The sequence below is a fragment of the Bactrocera latifrons genome, unplaced genomic scaffold (genome assembly GCF_001853355.1).
Source record: "Bactrocera latifrons isolate USDA-ARS-PBARC rearing strain unplaced genomic scaffold, ASM185335v1 scaffold_212, whole genome shotgun sequence".
Taxonomy (NCBI): domain Eukaryota; kingdom Metazoa; phylum Arthropoda; class Insecta; order Diptera; family Tephritidae; genus Bactrocera; species Bactrocera latifrons.
The window spans coordinates 279,867-296,570 of NW_017535653.1; the positions used below are offsets into that span (position 1 = coordinate 279,867).

Consider the following 16,704-nt stretch of genomic DNA (forward strand, 5'->3'; position numbering starts at 1 on the left):
GAAATCCTGGAAGAACAGAGAAAATCCAAATTCGTGATCCACTCTACCGGGCATAAAGAAGGCCTGTGAAGTTATTGCCAATTATCAACTCCATCGTAGTTAACAAACGAAGGACTGCTTCAAGGGGTATTCTAGTCTAGAAGTTTGAAGAAATCTATTTTTTTTTTTCATTATTCGATAGTTTTGAAATTCAAAAATATCTCCCTAAAAGAATTTTTCAAAACTGAAATTATTTTCAAAATTATAGCCATTTTAGTGACGTGGAAACTAGACCGGTTTAGCGAACTATTTATCTATCTATTACGCTGCCCAAAACTTAACGTAAAACTTTAAATATCTCAAGTTTTAATCAGTCGATTCATTTGAAATTTAGCATAATATTCTTTAAATATATCTCTATCACTAGAAGCAACTAAAAAAAATTAAAATTTTAAATTTAAATTTGAGCCGAAGGTCCTGGCAGTCAGTGCTCCTTTTTTTCGTGTAAATAAAATAATTGTATTATTTTTTTTTTCACATTTATAAATAAATAAAAATAAATAAATTTAAATTTAAAAATATTAAAAAAATCGACAAAATTGAAAAATTTGTGAAAAAATCGAATCCCTTAAACAGGTCAGCTCGACTTGTCCATAACTTGAGTTCCCGGTCATACTAACATTTTTAAAAACCAAGCACTAAGTACATACATAGTACCAGGAAAAGTATATACCGGCTTACAGCTACCATATCGGGGACCTGGCTATTTGGAGAACGTGCATTAGAAATGGGAATGCTCCACTATAGCACCCGCCGTAGCTGAAAACTCGAAGGAGTCGCGAAAACGGTTCTTCTCTTCCTCTATGAGTTCCCAGCATTATCACAAATCATACATCGAAGTTTTGGCATTCATCAGATACCAAAACTTGAACATATATCTACAAAAAGCATACCGGGATAAATGGTTTGATTAATGGAAAGTGATATCAAGATAAGGTCTTACGATAGAGTAAATATTATAATCAAACCAGTGCTAATTAGGCCCGAAAGGCAGCATACCATATTGGCAGATAGTCAATTGAAGATGGGGAAAAGGAGCATGAGAAATTCACTTTTCGGATAGAAAATTGAGCGGAACCGAAATCCTACTTCAGTAAATGCTTTAATAATAATACGCGGCTCTAAAGATGAAATTAGCATGACTTTATTCTTCGAAACTATCTTCAGTTATTGGAACAGTGGATAAACACAACAGCAAAATGTTTATTACAAAAATACATAAAGTATTAAAATGTTATTAAACAGTTTTGCATTTAAGAAATTTATTTTAAACTTGAAAAAAATCGTGCATTTACAAATTTATATTTCTAAGTGTACAATTTTTTGCCTTATAATAAACTACTTATAAACTACTATCTTATGTATGTATGTGCGTGTGTTTACCTGAGAATGTGAATGAACACCGCATGGGCTGGCAGAATCAGCAGAATATTCTTTAGACATCTCTCCACAATTCCTAAGAAATATAATATATATAAGTATGGTCATGTTTATTGTTATATGTGTCTATATCATCCGGATCCATATCCTTATTATTATTATTAATTAAAATAAACTTAATAATTTCATTACTACTTAATATATTTCGTAATTTTATAATGCGATACAACTAATAAGAGAGCTAGAGACGTACATACCTAATTATGTACCTAAGCAGCTACTTTATTAGGAGCGTGTTGAGTTAGATTTCCACCTATTATTATGAAGAATGTGCTTCACTCAATTAATTATCATTTTACTATATCACCCTTTTGCTACACACCATTACTACATATCGTCACCTGAAATGCAAAATAACGTAACAACATTTTCGGAAATTTACAGTGGCATGAGTGAAAAACGAAATAAAATGGAACATGAGTGAACAAAATTTTAATATTGGTTAAAACTGGTTTATATCTGACCACAGACCCTGAAAATGTTGAACATATGTAACATTATGTATGTAATTTGAAGTAGTCAAGCGTTATCAATAAGACACTCAATTTCGAATTTTTTGATGATACGTTATTTTGCATTTCAGGTGACGATAAGAAAATCAAGTGAATTAAGAAATGAAATGAGAAATTTAGTTTTAAATTTATATAAAGACGGAAAATCTCTTCGAGAAATGGGAAAAGTTACGAAACGGAGCTGCTCCACTATTCAATCTTTTATTAAAATATACAAATAAAGTGGAAAATTCAATAAAAAAAAAGGTCAGAAATCAAAACAGATGCATAAATATGGAGGGAGGCAAATACTAGCTTCTATAAACAAAACCTTATGCCCATATTTAAACACGGTGTATCATCCGTGATGGTTTGGGGATGTTTCAGTGCTTCGGTAGTAGGAAATTTGCACTTTGTTAATGGGTTCATGATTGCTAAGAAGGACATAGACATACTAAAACGAAATCTACACCAAAGTGCCGAAAAATTGGGTTTGGGAAGTCGCTTCATCTTCCAGCGGGATAATGACTCCAAATATACGGCATTAGATACAAGGCTTTGGATATTATATAACTGTCCAAAAGACCTGAAAACGCCACCTCAGAGCCCTGACATAAACCCAATTGAGAACTTATGGTCTATCTTGAAACATTCGTTAAACAATTATAGCATTAGAAATATTCAGGACCATAAACAAGCTTTACGAAAAGAATGGGAAAAAATATGTCCAAAACTTACCAAAAAATTGGTGAAATCGATGTCACGACGCTTATATTCTGTTTTAAAACAAAAAGGTTATCCAACCAAATATTAATTTTTACGTAACATTAATTTATTTTGTACTTTAAACAGTGTACGAATATGAACTTCGCCTTATAGAAAATGTTAAGTTTGCTTAAAAATGTGAAATTTTTTCAGAAAAATTAATTTATTTAATAAAATTAAATATATATACGTATATACTTAAAATAACATACAACTTTTTTTATAATTAATTGACAATATTTTTTTTGTGCAAAATTGCGTGGTGTGCGAATATGGATTTTGCTACTGTATATTCAAAATAATAAGTAAATAATATTCCCATTCAATAATGAACAGATTCCAATTATATGGATTATGAAAAAAATACATATCATTTAATTGTACATTAGCAAAAAATTGTTAAAATACCGCATTGTTTCTGAAAATTATAGCAAATCTTGTTACGCATGAACATATAAAAACGGAACTGATGTTTAGTGGAGGATAAAGCCATGTGTAGAAATTCACGCAAGTGAGGAAAGTTCTCTGATCGCCATTCACTTGGGAGTGGTCAGAAACGATTATTTAAATATGGTTCAAGCAGCTCACGACTTCCGGTCTTTGACCAAGTATCCTCTGCATAGCCTAAGAACATCCCGCGAATGACAAGGATTGAGGCGAGTAGGTCCTTGTGGCATTTACTACACCGCCCATATAAAGGAACGAAAGTTTGGTGTGGGATTCGTGGTGGGAGAGAAACTCCGTCGCCGAGTACTATAATTCACTCCAGTGGATGAACGTCTAGCCACAATYCGCATCAAAGCGACGTACTCAACATATCGCTTATTTGCGATCACGGCCTGACGGAAGGGAAGGACGATGCGACCAAAAATGCCTTCTATGAGCGCTTATAGCGCATCTATGAGGGCTACCCCCGCCACGATGTCAAAAGTGGGAGGCAAAGAGATCGCGATCGTTATGATACAAAAGGCTTTTGCGACTGCGCAACTACCGAAGCTGGCCCTGCGTTGGCCAAGCATCCGCGAGGCCCAGCAATCTAGTAGTAGAGCACAAGAGAATGCAGAAGCACTTACCCGTTCCCATTTTACCGATAACACAGCCCGACAAAATTAAAAGCTTCTTTGAATTTATCAACTGATTCTTGTTAATTTGGGCACGCTGAATTAAAATCTGTAATCAGTTTGTCTTTTTTATACCCTCCACTTAACTTATGACCTAAAAAAAAAATGCAAAAAAAATTTCGCATTAAAAATTTATTAACTGAGTCTTTGGCGCGCTGAATTCAAATTTGTAATCAGGTTGTCTCTATCAGCTCTAGTTTTCATAATATAGCTTTCTTTTGTTCTTCCTCTTTCCATTTGTTCCTTTTTTTAAGTTCTGTTTACTTTGGAACGCACCTTGTAGGTCGATTATTGTAAATAAAAAAAAAACCAAATTTAAGACTACTCAGGGAAAATTCAGAAAAAAAAATTTCAAGGGTTCATTTCGAATTAGTGAATTGTAAAATTTCAGGGATTCGTTGGCTGCTAATTATTATATACTAGGGAGATTATCTTGCTCTTGCAAGATTCCACGATTACATAAAATGCAAAAATCCTGTACCGAAATATGCAAGGTCATAAGAGCACCCATTGCAGAATCTAGAGATATATGAACAGCTGATTCGGTCAATTTATTATGACTGATTATTGTGAATTGGCGCACCTCTGTTTACGAAGGAATTCGTAGTGTAGCTCGATAATCGAATCAACTCTCAACATAACCTTGATATTTGACCTGCTTTGACGTGTTTTTTTTCGGATTCGGCTCATCTTTGCTACGATATTCGGCCAATTGATCATCTGTTTCCGGTCGTAAGCATAGATCTAAGACGCATCGCCAGTAATAATATGTTGTATGACATCCTGATAGTCGGAAAGCATTGTTTCACGGGCGTTAACGCAACGCTATTTTTCGAAAACATTTTGTGATTTTGGAATTATCTGTCAATATCAGATTTCTGACTGTTAATCGTCTAATCAATTCTTACCACATAAAAATGCAAAAAGAAAAATTAAATGTTTTCCTATTCTTAATTTAAAATGAAGTGTATATGTGTGAATAATCTGTGACGTCAATTTTAAAATGCTTTTAATTTTCAATATTTTAGACTAAATAGTAAAAAAAAATAGTTGGTTATTTCAATTGAATAGATCCCAACAATAATCATTAAATTGACACATCCTTTCCTGTTTTGGTAATTACAGTTCTTATGTTATTATAACTATTCACGGTATTGTGGAATCTGATAGTTGTCGGTAAAAAAAAAGTAGTAGGTGTCATGAATTCAGATATTATTGGTTTAATATTGAAAACAAAATTTGTATCGGTTTTGGGTGTCACGCAAATTTAATATAAAAAATATTTTATTATTTCGAATTAATTTATCTTTATTTCTATAGGGGAACACATAAGTATAAAACACGAAATGTCTTAATTATTGAGGTTATGGAAAAAAAAGTCCGGATATTTAAAGATAGTACATTTACAAAATGTAATTTAACACCCAAATGAGTCTTAATCTCTTAAAATCTTTCCTTAATTCGGAACTCTTAAAAAACTTGAATAGGATTGCTGCCAGAATGTTCGAAAAGACGAAAATCCAAAAAGATTCTGTGACACCATTGAAAATCATAATTGGTTTGCCATTCTGACAGCTAAGCAATTCTGTATTGGATTCCATATCACCCCTGATAATATTCCATTACAACTCACAGTCATAGGAAAAAGTTGCGACAACTTTGTAATCACATATTTACTCGGTTCATTGTCATAGTCTTTGAAATATGCTTGTGTTATTTTATCCTTGTAACAACTCAAACTATAATGTACTTGTAAGTATTAAATAATAATTAGCATAGTTTCAAAGATTTCATAACAGTTTTGCATTAAAAAAATTTATTTTAAACTTCAAAGATCTCTCAATTTTAAGCGGCCCGCTTAAGGGTATAAGAAGCAAAATTTTCCTTTTCTTAGCTTTAAATGAAGTGTATCAAATAATCTGTGACTTAATTTAAAAAGGGTTTTTAATTGCCAATATTTTTGACAAATTTGAACATTCTTCCCTGTTTTGACAATTACCGTTCTAATATCATCAGAAACGCCCAATACTTTTCCATTTTTACAAGTAAAAGAAAGGACATAATTGTCATCTAAATGACGAGAAAATGAAGGGTTCTGATTCAATAATGAATTTCAAGTGCTACGATTAAATAAATAATTAAGCTGACCCTCAGAGGAGACTCAAAATGAGAAGAAAATAGCGGCTCTTTGGAATGATATTTCGAGGTTTGACCACTTCAAAATCCACTCAAAGACCAGAAGTAACTTCAATACCTCATATAGTATATAGAAATATTTTGAGTTATAAAAAAATTATTATGCATTTTAGCAAAAAAATGCAAAAAAAAAAAAAAAGCAAAGCAACCTAAACCTTCAATAATATCAAAAATGACCTTCAATAATACCCCAACAACTAATATCAATTATAGCGTCATTGAACTTACCAAACTGGTTTGGTAGCACCAGGTTCACCGCAACCATACACTAGCATATGATGTGCCGTATTCATTGTTGCATTTGGTTCATAGCCAACTGAAATAAATTAAATTAAAACAATATTATGTATTATGTATATAACAACTTAGAACTTATATAAGTAAATAGAAATTTATTAAAAGCTAATTATGAAACTTTTTTACATTGAAATAAACATGAACATAAAATGGACAATATTCATACACATATAACTGTTTTTTTCCATAAGAACGCTATAAAAGCTTTTTTAAATAAACCAAAAATGGTCTGGGATATCAATGAAATTCGTTATTCCTGTGAAAGTACATTTGATGCTATTATGTAGGGAACTCGATTTCTTTTGCATGGCCATCACGACCACGCTTGTAGAAATCCAGACGCTGAACCCTATATTCGACGATTTTCAATCATAAATCGGCCGGAACTGTTGTAATTTCACGTTCCATATTCGCACGAAGTTCATCAGAAGTCCCTGGATATACCATAGACTTGACGTAGGCCTACAGGTAATAGTGTAACGGTACCAAATCGCACGACTTAGGCGGTCAATTCACTAGGCCATTTCATGAGATTACACGTGCACCAAACTTGGTTTTCCATAAATCGATTTCGACGTTCGGTGTGTGGCGCCGTCCTGTTGGAACCACATATCGTCCAAGTCCATATTCACAGAAATGTGATAGTCTTGATCTTCACAGAAGAAGTACATCCCAATGAGGCCGCCGGGTCATAAACCTCGAGGAAATCCTTCAAATTCAATCTGCGCATAAATTGCTAACTTCAGTAACCACACTCCATCGCAAATCCATATTTCGACTGTCAAACGCTTAACGCATTTGATTTCCGAACTTTTTGTCTTAAGATTTGCCTTAATTCTTTACTCCGCATCTTTTTTGTTGGTTGCGCTGCATTACGAGTATGACATTATGAAGTTGATAACCGATTTTCGACACAACGTGTGCACAACAAGCCGTTATAACATTGCATAATGTAGACCAAAGGTTTATGCGCACTGCAACAAAATTGCATAATAGCAAAAACAATAACAACAATAATAAGAACAAGTACGCAGGCAACAACCCATATCCATTGATTAAACGTATCTATAATACACACTATATGTAATATACAACACCTACAACAGCTTTTTGAGTATGCACCTACAAACAAATAAATATATGGTATATTAACTCAAGCTTAGTTTTTCTTGTATATTTCATCACAATCACATATGTATGTATATAAATGCGTACAATATAAATTGGATAATCAGTTATAAATGGGTAGCACACACACCACGCAGCCGCCTGAACACCCGCTATGCGCCTTCACATTAGCAAGCACAAAAACAAGAGAAAATCAATTGAGCAAGGGCTACGAGTTCGAGTGCAACCGAACATTTTATACTTTTGCAACTTGCAAGAATCAAATACTTAGGTTTAAAACTAATCGTATAGAGTAATGTCGGACGTATGTTCGAAAATCCTGATATAATTTATACAAGGGCTAAGCAAAGTTTCGCTCAGAAGTGTTTATTTTTGGCACAAATATACACTTTATTGATATACTATGTGGTACAAAGTCACCCGGATGTTCGAAAATCGTTATTTAAGTATATAGAGGCTAAGGAAAGTATTGGTCCTATTCAAACCATTTTTGACATTAGGTAATACCATTACAAGAGAAGGATTAATCCCTAAAGTCAACTATAGGTACCCGAGTCTAAATATTCAGTTGCTAGGGGTTTGAAAAGTTTTTATTGGATTTAAACAATTATTGGTCATAAAGTGGTACACACTAAAGACATTATTTATGCAAAGTTTTATCCCGTTATATTAATTGTTTCTTGACTTATGTACTGAAAAATTAACAAATGAAGTGAAATTTAAAATTGTGCGAGTAAATATTGTTACAAATTGTAAGTAGTAGGCGTGGTTGTTGCCCGATTTCGTCCATTTTCACAATTGATATGCGAATCTAAAAAGAATGGCATGTTCTATATTCTGCCGAAATCGGTTAGCCGAATCTCGAGATATGGGATTTCACCAAAAACTGGGGGGTGCCACGCCCATCGTCCAATTTTCACACCGGTTCCCATAAAGCTCTCTTATGCCATCTCGGTGGTAAAACTTAATGTCTCTGGCATATTTAGTGATTGATTTATCGCACTTATAGTAGTTTTTAACAGTACCGTTATATTGGTATGCTGGGTTATCGTAGAAAATATAGTTGCTGTAGCTTAATTTGTTTTGGAGACATGTACACTAAGCTTGTTAGAGGGCGGCACCACGCCCCATTTTTCAAAACATTTTGCTCCTATGCCCCTTGCCACTGCACCCTCTGTACCAAACTACAGTTTTATATCTTGATTATGTGCTTAGTTATGGGCATTTATATATTTCCCGTTAATGGCGATTAGTGGGAGTGCCAGTGGTCCAATTATGCCTATCTACAAACTCGAAATTTTCTTTGTGCTAAGGAATATATGTACGTACCAAGTTTTATCGAGATATCTGAAAATTTACTCAAGTTACAGCTTGCTTGATTTATAGCGATTTATTCATTACCGCTTCAGAAAGACTTCGCCCAGTACTGTTGAAGACTACTGCAATATCTAGCTTTCTGATCTTCGAAAAGAGATTGCTACACAATAGACTCGCAATAAGCTCTTAGGAATAGAATTGCGCTCACGAATACGGATCAAATTTAAAAAACATGAGTAAGGCGTGAGTAATACTAAAAGATCATTAGGGTCTGTAACTCAAAGAAAAATTAAATATGTATTCTATTGTAGCTATCACTTAGGCTTAGTTCTATACGAAGTATTTGGAAGCACTAAACCTAACTAAAAAGGAAGTAAGAAAGGACTAAGTTCGGTTGCGAACGAACGTTAGTATTCTTCCACGAATCAAAGCTAGAGAGATACTCGTAAAATCATCCATAGGTCAAGTTTTCGCTCAAATTTATCTACTTTAGACACAAAGATAAAATATTATGAGTAAAACATCTTTCTTATTTTCATTGATATAACTGAAACATTGGCCGATATATGCGCAACAAAGTCACCCGGAAGTTCGAAAATCTTTATACTTGTATTAAGTATATGGGGGTTAAGAGAAGTATTGGTCCGATTCAACCCATTTTTGGCAACTGGCATACCATTATGAAGGAGACCAGATGCATATCCCGTGATATAAATATTTCGTCAATATTATTTTTTGTTGGTAAAGTTATTGAAGGTTGAAATTTAGAGCATGATAAAATTGTTAAATTATTTTCTCATAAACTACTGGAGATGAATCGATAAAGTTTTGTGAAGGCAAAGAAAAATAGTCGTGCTATATTATAAATACGAGGGCTGCTATATATGTATGTTTCTGGCCTAATAATGAAAATAGGAATATTTATCAACGAAAATGGTTATATTGTTTTTCAAAATATTCACCATCAAGATTTATACCCTTTTGCATGCGCTCAAACCAATTTTCGAAGCACTTTTTCCACTCCGATTGATACATCTCCAAAACATGGCTTTTGAATGCTTTAACAGCATCTTCTGGCGACGAAAATCGTTGACCACGCATTATTTTCTTGATGTGTGGGAATAAAAAGAAGTCATTAGGTGCCAAGTCAGGGCTGTATGGCGGATGACCCATCAATTCGACGTTTTGGCCGGTCAAAAAGGCGCTAGTTTGAGCCGATGTGTGAGAGCTCGCATTGTCATGGTGCACAATGATTCGTGTTCTCTTGGTCGTTTTTTCGAATTTCTCCGAAGACTTCAGGCAAACAAATGGTGGTGTACCACTCAGAATTGACCGTCCTACGTTGCTCAAGCGGAACAGTCGCCACATGACCAGTTTTGTCGAAGAAACAGGCGACCATTTGCTTCGAAGTGGTTCTTCCACGAACAACTTTCGTTGGATTTGGCTCGTCTTGGAAGACCCACACGGTCGATTGCTGTTTTGTTTCGGGCTCATACGCATAGATCCATGATTCGTCACATGTGGCGATCTTATAAATGCCTTTTGAAGCACCGCGATCGTATTTTTTCAGCATTTCTTTACACCAATACACACGAGCCTTTTTTTTGGGTGAAAAAACCCAATTTTTTTTTTTTTTTTTTTTTTTTTTTTTTTTTTTTTTTTTTTTTTTTTTTTTTTTTTTTTTTTTTTTTTTTTTTTTTTTTTTTTTTGCCGTTCCCACGACAGTCGGATCTACGGAAACCGGAACGGACCCGGATTTTTATCCGGCCAAGGACTGTCAACTCGGCAGAACTCTGCCGTTACAACAACAACAACAGCCTTTTTTTTGAGTGATTGTCAAATTGTGCAGGATCCAACAAAAACAAAACTTTTTTACGGCCAGGTGTTCATGCAATATCGAATGTAAGCTGGTGGGAGAAATGCATAGGCATGCCTCTATCTGAAGGTATGTYACATGACGGTCTTGCATTATCAGTTCACGTACGGCATCGATGTTTTCTGGCACAACGGTTGTTTTTGGACGACCTTCACGGAATTCGTCTTTGAGCGAGCGTCGGCCACGATTGAATTCGTTGTACCAGTTTTTCTCAGTGCTATAGGATGGTGCTTCATAGCCATACAAAGATTTTAGTTCATCAATACACTCTTGTCGTGATAATCCATGTCCAAAGTTGTGAAAAATGATCGCACGAAAATGTTCACGAGTTAATTCCATTTTTTGGCCGAAATGAATTTTTTAATTCCCTGTAAATAAAACAATTCACGATTAAATGACAAAACGTTCTGAGTGATTAGCATAACATCAAAAATGTCAAACTTTCCAATGGAAATGTCAGATTACACCTGGGAACACTTAGTGTTGCCTAGGCCAGAAATATATTTAGCAGCCTCCGTATGTTTTGTTTAAATAATAATATTTAACATACTTTTTTTCAAACAATTGAAATTTTTAAAGTGTTCTACACGCTAAAAAAAAAAATTGAAAAGAATGTGACACAACTCGGAAAATGTGCACCTTTAATAATCTGCAAAAAAAAAAGTTGTTCATTCATACCATTCCAAAGATATTGATTTTTATGTCCCTCTACCGCTTACCGATTTTATTTTTTGAATATTTAAAAACGAAGAAATTTTGAAAATACAAATCTGCGTAATCTGCGCCTACGCCAATAGAGAAAGAGAAGAAACATTTTTTGAGATATATATTTTTAATCAAAATTGAATAGTATGCATATATTATAATTTTTAAGACAATTGTATTACGAACCTAACAAGGTTTGGAGACTATGTATGAAATTTGGTAGAAATTTCCAAATACATTACAGCTAATATTTTTTTCTTTGCTTACAAAAACGGTTGCATTCACAGTCAATCAATATTTCAAGATCAACTTAAAGTTTATTTTTCAGCTCCTTGCCATAATCCTGAAAAAGCTTAAGTTGATTTATCCATTACTTGAAACACTGCTTATGCCATTTCCTTTTTATTTTGGTACAGAACGCTTGAGGATTTTTCTGTCAGTATGGCCTTGGACCGCAGCAACCACAAGTATTAGTAAACTTGTGTATTGGTTGTGGTTAAAGCTGTCTGTATGCGCGTTACTAATTCGTTTTAGGAAATTGCAGCAATTTCCATTTTAAAGTTTAACATACTTATTGCCGAAAACTAATCTTCAAAACTTTAAAACTAAAATATTAGTGATATATGTATGAAAAATGAACTAACGCCAAAAATTAACAAATTAGGTTGATCATGAGGAAACACCCTCATCTTAACGCAATACTTCCGGTTTTTGTAAAAGACCGATTAAAATAGGTACGCTCATACCACCATCGAGGAGAAAGTTAAGTAGGTAGTTACGGGGCATCTCGACAGGATAAAATGTATGTCATACTAACTGTATTGCCATGTCTATTGCCTGTGGAGATTCCATATTGTATTGTTATTAGCATTTCATATATTGTAAGCAATAAGCTGTCACTTCAGCAGTTTGACAGCGCAGCTCTCATTTGCACATATGCCGACGGCATTTTCATTTCGGTAATATGAAATTTAGAAGAGCGGGTATTATGACGGTTGAGTTATATTATAAAAACAAAGTACATTTTTAAAATAGCATTTTTCCAAAAAATTAATAATTAATTTAATATTGAAACGTGTGGATAGCTGCCTGACCAATAACGCATATTTGACGAGCCATTCAGCCAGAAATAACTCCCGTCGCTGAAGATGATTTTTGCCATGAAAATTCAGATCATTTTCAAGCTGTTGCTCAGCCCATACGATGATTTTGGTAGTCAAGAGGCATCAGTTCTTGCGTCAATTTGATCGTGTAAGGATATAAGCCACGATCTTTTCGCAAAAATGGCCACAACGACGTCACAGAGATGCTCAATGCTTAAGAACGTGTGAGAGACTGATTTGGGTCTTCCTTAATTGATGCGCTAGCGCAACCAATATTCTCGACACTTCGGAGAATTCTTTGTCTCACTGGCACGAGAACATTTTGTGCTGTGCCTGTGAATTAAATTGACAGGCAAAGTTGATGCCACTGACTCCGAATTGCGAAAGTAAATTTTAATAATTTCGACTCGGTGTTGGATGGTATATCTTTTCATGATGAAATGACAAGCTTTACTGAAGAGAAATGTCCAAAGAGCGGGAAAAAATATGGCATCGTTTGCTGTCCCTATCGGCCTACTTTTGTAGTGCCTCTATTGAAAAACCTGTTATAATCCAAACACGGTAAGTCTTTTTACAAATAATATACGATAAACTAATAAAGATAGATATAGAGTGATATACTGGTCGGACAAACCATATTAGACTGTTGACCAAAGATAAATTGTTTATTTATGGATGGATATAAAAATTCCCTTTAATTAAAATAAAAAAAAATTATTAAAATGAATGAATGGGAGATTACAAAAAACAGAATAAATAGATAGAGTTGTGAATGGAGAAAAAAAAGCCTTGTTCGAATTGCACAACAATCCTGGTTAAGCATTCCACAAAAAGTTTTTTACAATCATATAGCTTCTATGTCAAATACGTATGTATATATGCAGTACAGTAATTAAAAATAACGGTTATGCTATAAAATTTTAAAAAAGATCGGTATTCCAATGTGTCATCATTAGACAAGTTTTGTTATAAATAAAAAAAACACCGTTATAGACTTCGAAAAAAATTATTAATTTTAAATAATATACTTTATATATTTATATTATTTAAAAATAATTAATTATTTCTATTTTCGAATACTTCGCCGTTGCTTTTTTGCCAGGAAGTGACTGGGTATTATTTCCTAAATAATTATGTGGCGTGTGGCATCATAGGCTTTGATAAAACCTTCTCCAAATAACATTTTGCATTAAGGGATCGTCTCAGTGTAAAATTCTCGATAGATGTTTTTTTTTTTTTTGTGTCGTATCGAAATTCAAATTATTACGGTCGCTGCAGCGTTTCTTGTAGAAAGGAAACACAGTGGGGAACATAGCGACTATAATCTTTAAATGCGTTTTCTCAAAATGGTGTTTTTCAAAGCGGGTTCCACTCTCAAAGGAAGAGTTTTGGAGAAAACAAATAGTGACTTCACAGCATTGCACCTTTAAAATCCCCCTGATAGTGAATATCGTCACCTAAAACGCAAAATAACGTAACAACATTTTTGGAAATTTATAGGGGAATGAATGAAACACAAATGGTATAAAATGATATTGAATAAATTAAATTTTGGTAAAAACTGGGTTTTATCATAGAAAAGATCATAACAAAAACTGACACATACGACCTCCAAACCCTTTGAGGGTTAAACTATACTGACCATCACCCTGACTTGGAATTTCTCACCCCCTAGATTAGCTGTTTTACAGTGTAATTGTTGTGACGTTGACCAAACAAACTCGGAATGCAGCAACACACAAGATGTTGTCGTTTCGAAATCAATAATCGAAAAGGGAACCTCCGGTCCTCAGTCAGTCCGCTTTGATTGTTGGGTGGTATAGATTTTTGGTGTATAGCATGATGTGTGCATAGGTATGTGGTGTCTGCGTGGGTGGATGGGCGTTGTCCCGACCTACTCGGCTTGTCTGCTGCGGTCTAATGCTTCGAGTAAGTTGTCGTCCGGTGGCCCATTTTGGAGTACGGTGAAGCATTGTGTGATGTGGCCGGTTGCACAGATGGCAAAGAGTGAAGGACACCACCTCGTCTTGCTGATCATTTATATATTTAGAAGTAAGTATCACATAGAAGAAAACGTCGGATACCCTATATCTGTTTGTTTTTTTCTATCTGAATATATGCGCCCTCAATTTTTGGGATAATAAACTGAATTTGTGCAGACACCTTTTCCTTAGCAAAGTTACCAAAGTCTCCAAACAAATTATTCAGATCGGAACAAAATCAAGATAAATATATTTTTAAACCACAAGAAATGCAGTATATAATGATATAGTTTCGGTTTTAACATTAATTTTACAAACTGAACGATCGGAATCAAGTTCTTGTATGGAAAACTTTCACATTTCACAAAAGTTGACACAGGTTATTTTCTAAATCAACAATGTAATCTCCGAAGAAATTGTTCAGATCGGTTAACTATAGAATATAGCTGCCATACAAACTGAGTGATCGGAATCAAGTTCTTGTATGGAAAACTTTTACATTTGACAAGATATATTCACGAATTTTGGTATATATTATTTTCTAAGGCAACAATTTAATCTCCGAAGAAATTATTCAGATCGGTTAACTATATCATATAGCTGCCATACAAAATCAAGTTTCTGTATGGAAAACATTCACATTTGACAAGATATATTCACGAAATCATTCGTTCGTTGTTCGTGGTTGTATACGGTTGATTTTTTCATATCGAGCGCACATATAAATACTCGCTGCATAACTTCTCGTTACTTAGTGTACGCGAAATTTAACCTAGCTTTGACATTTTGAGCTTCAATTCGTTACACTTTCCACGTGTTTTTTATACTTTTAATTATAAAGTTAAATCCACAATTTAATCGGTTAAGAACGTAAATTCTAGTGCAAACCTATTATCCCCGGGTCCTAAAAACAAGAGGAAAAAGCCAGAAAATTCAACGCTGGAATTCTTCCCGGAATAACCTATTTCTAAGAAGGATGATACCAGGTACCTTGTAATCAAATCACAGGACGCCAGAAAAAATATTGCATCCACTTATTGCTTTGCAGTACATATAGGTATTCAGGCCATAAGCAAAGACATTAACAAAATCATATCGCTTCGTGACGGCAGCCTACTTCTTTTGGTCAAGAACCAAAAAATCGCTGACAAATTTTTACAAACCAAACATCTTCCCGGAGCTGGTGCTGTTGATATATTTCTTCACAACTCTCTCAACTCAGTAAAGGGTACAATTTACGCTCCATTTATCTGTCAGCTTGCTGATGACGAAATAATTGATGGTCTAAAGGATCAAGGAGTATCCGATGTTCATATATTTAAGAAGATAAACAATGGTAATCGTGTATCTACTGGTGCTTTATTATTAACTTTCGATAAATATACTTTACCTAGTCGTATTGAAGTTACCTGGTGTACCCTCGATATCCGTCCCCACTATCCTAATCCCATGCGCTGCAAGAATTGTCAGTTGCTGGGTCATACTGCTAAGCGATGTAACAAGACCCCATCTTGTGCTATCTGAAACCTACCCCCAAATCATACCCCTCCCACTGAATGCTCTAGAGTCAAATGTGCTAACTACGATGGTGAACACCCTCCTGCCTTTAACGACTGTCCAGAATTTGTCCAGTCTAAAGAGATACTTAAAATTAAAAATATCGACAAGTGTTCGATGCGTGAAGCCATCAATTTATACAAATCTCAAATGCCTTCTACTCCCTCACCATTCTCTTATGCTAATGTAACAGCTTCCAACAACAATACTCAAAAAAGTACATCATCAAAAAAACTTCAAACACTAATAATTCTAATGACAACATTAAAGCTACAACTTCAAACTCTCGTGTTCAGCTGTGTAATTTCGATCTCCTGTTAATTTGTTTAATTTATATTGTAAAACTGTTGTGAAAATTTTTGAATCGAATGATCCGTACAGATAAGTATCCCTGTGATATTTTTCTATTAAAGTATTTGAAATTTACTTAAATTGTGTGTTGATAATTTTAATCTATTCCGCCGAGTCACTTTCAATTTGTTTTTGCTGCTATATTCCAAAATAGTGCAATTGTTGGTGTTAACTTATACTGCTTATCTAAATTTATTTCTTGTTTTTATTCGYTTTCCATCTTTGTTCACAGCTGTTTGCGAGTTTCTTACTTTTCGGGTATCACAGTGCATCTCAAACTGCTCGTTACATTGGTTGTTGCCTTTGATAACTTATATTGCATTTATTTTGTTATAA

The 16,704-nt window shown here is 34.2% G+C and overlaps 1 protein-coding gene across 1 annotated transcript in view; it reads right to left on the reverse strand.

The window, feature by feature from the left end:
* Positions 1-16,704, reverse strand: part of LOC108968381 (peptidylglycine alpha-hydroxylating monooxygenase) — a 65,649-nt gene that overhangs the window by 14,039 nt on the left and 34,906 nt on the right. Inside the window, exons 3-4 of the mRNA XM_018932379.1 lie at positions 6,281-6,368; positions 1,423-1,495 (exon numbers count right to left, since the gene is read on the reverse strand). Coding sequence (XP_018787924.1) covers positions 1,423-1,495; positions 6,281-6,368 — 161 coding nt within the window. The remainder of the gene's footprint in view (positions 1-1,422; positions 1,496-6,280; positions 6,369-16,704) is intronic.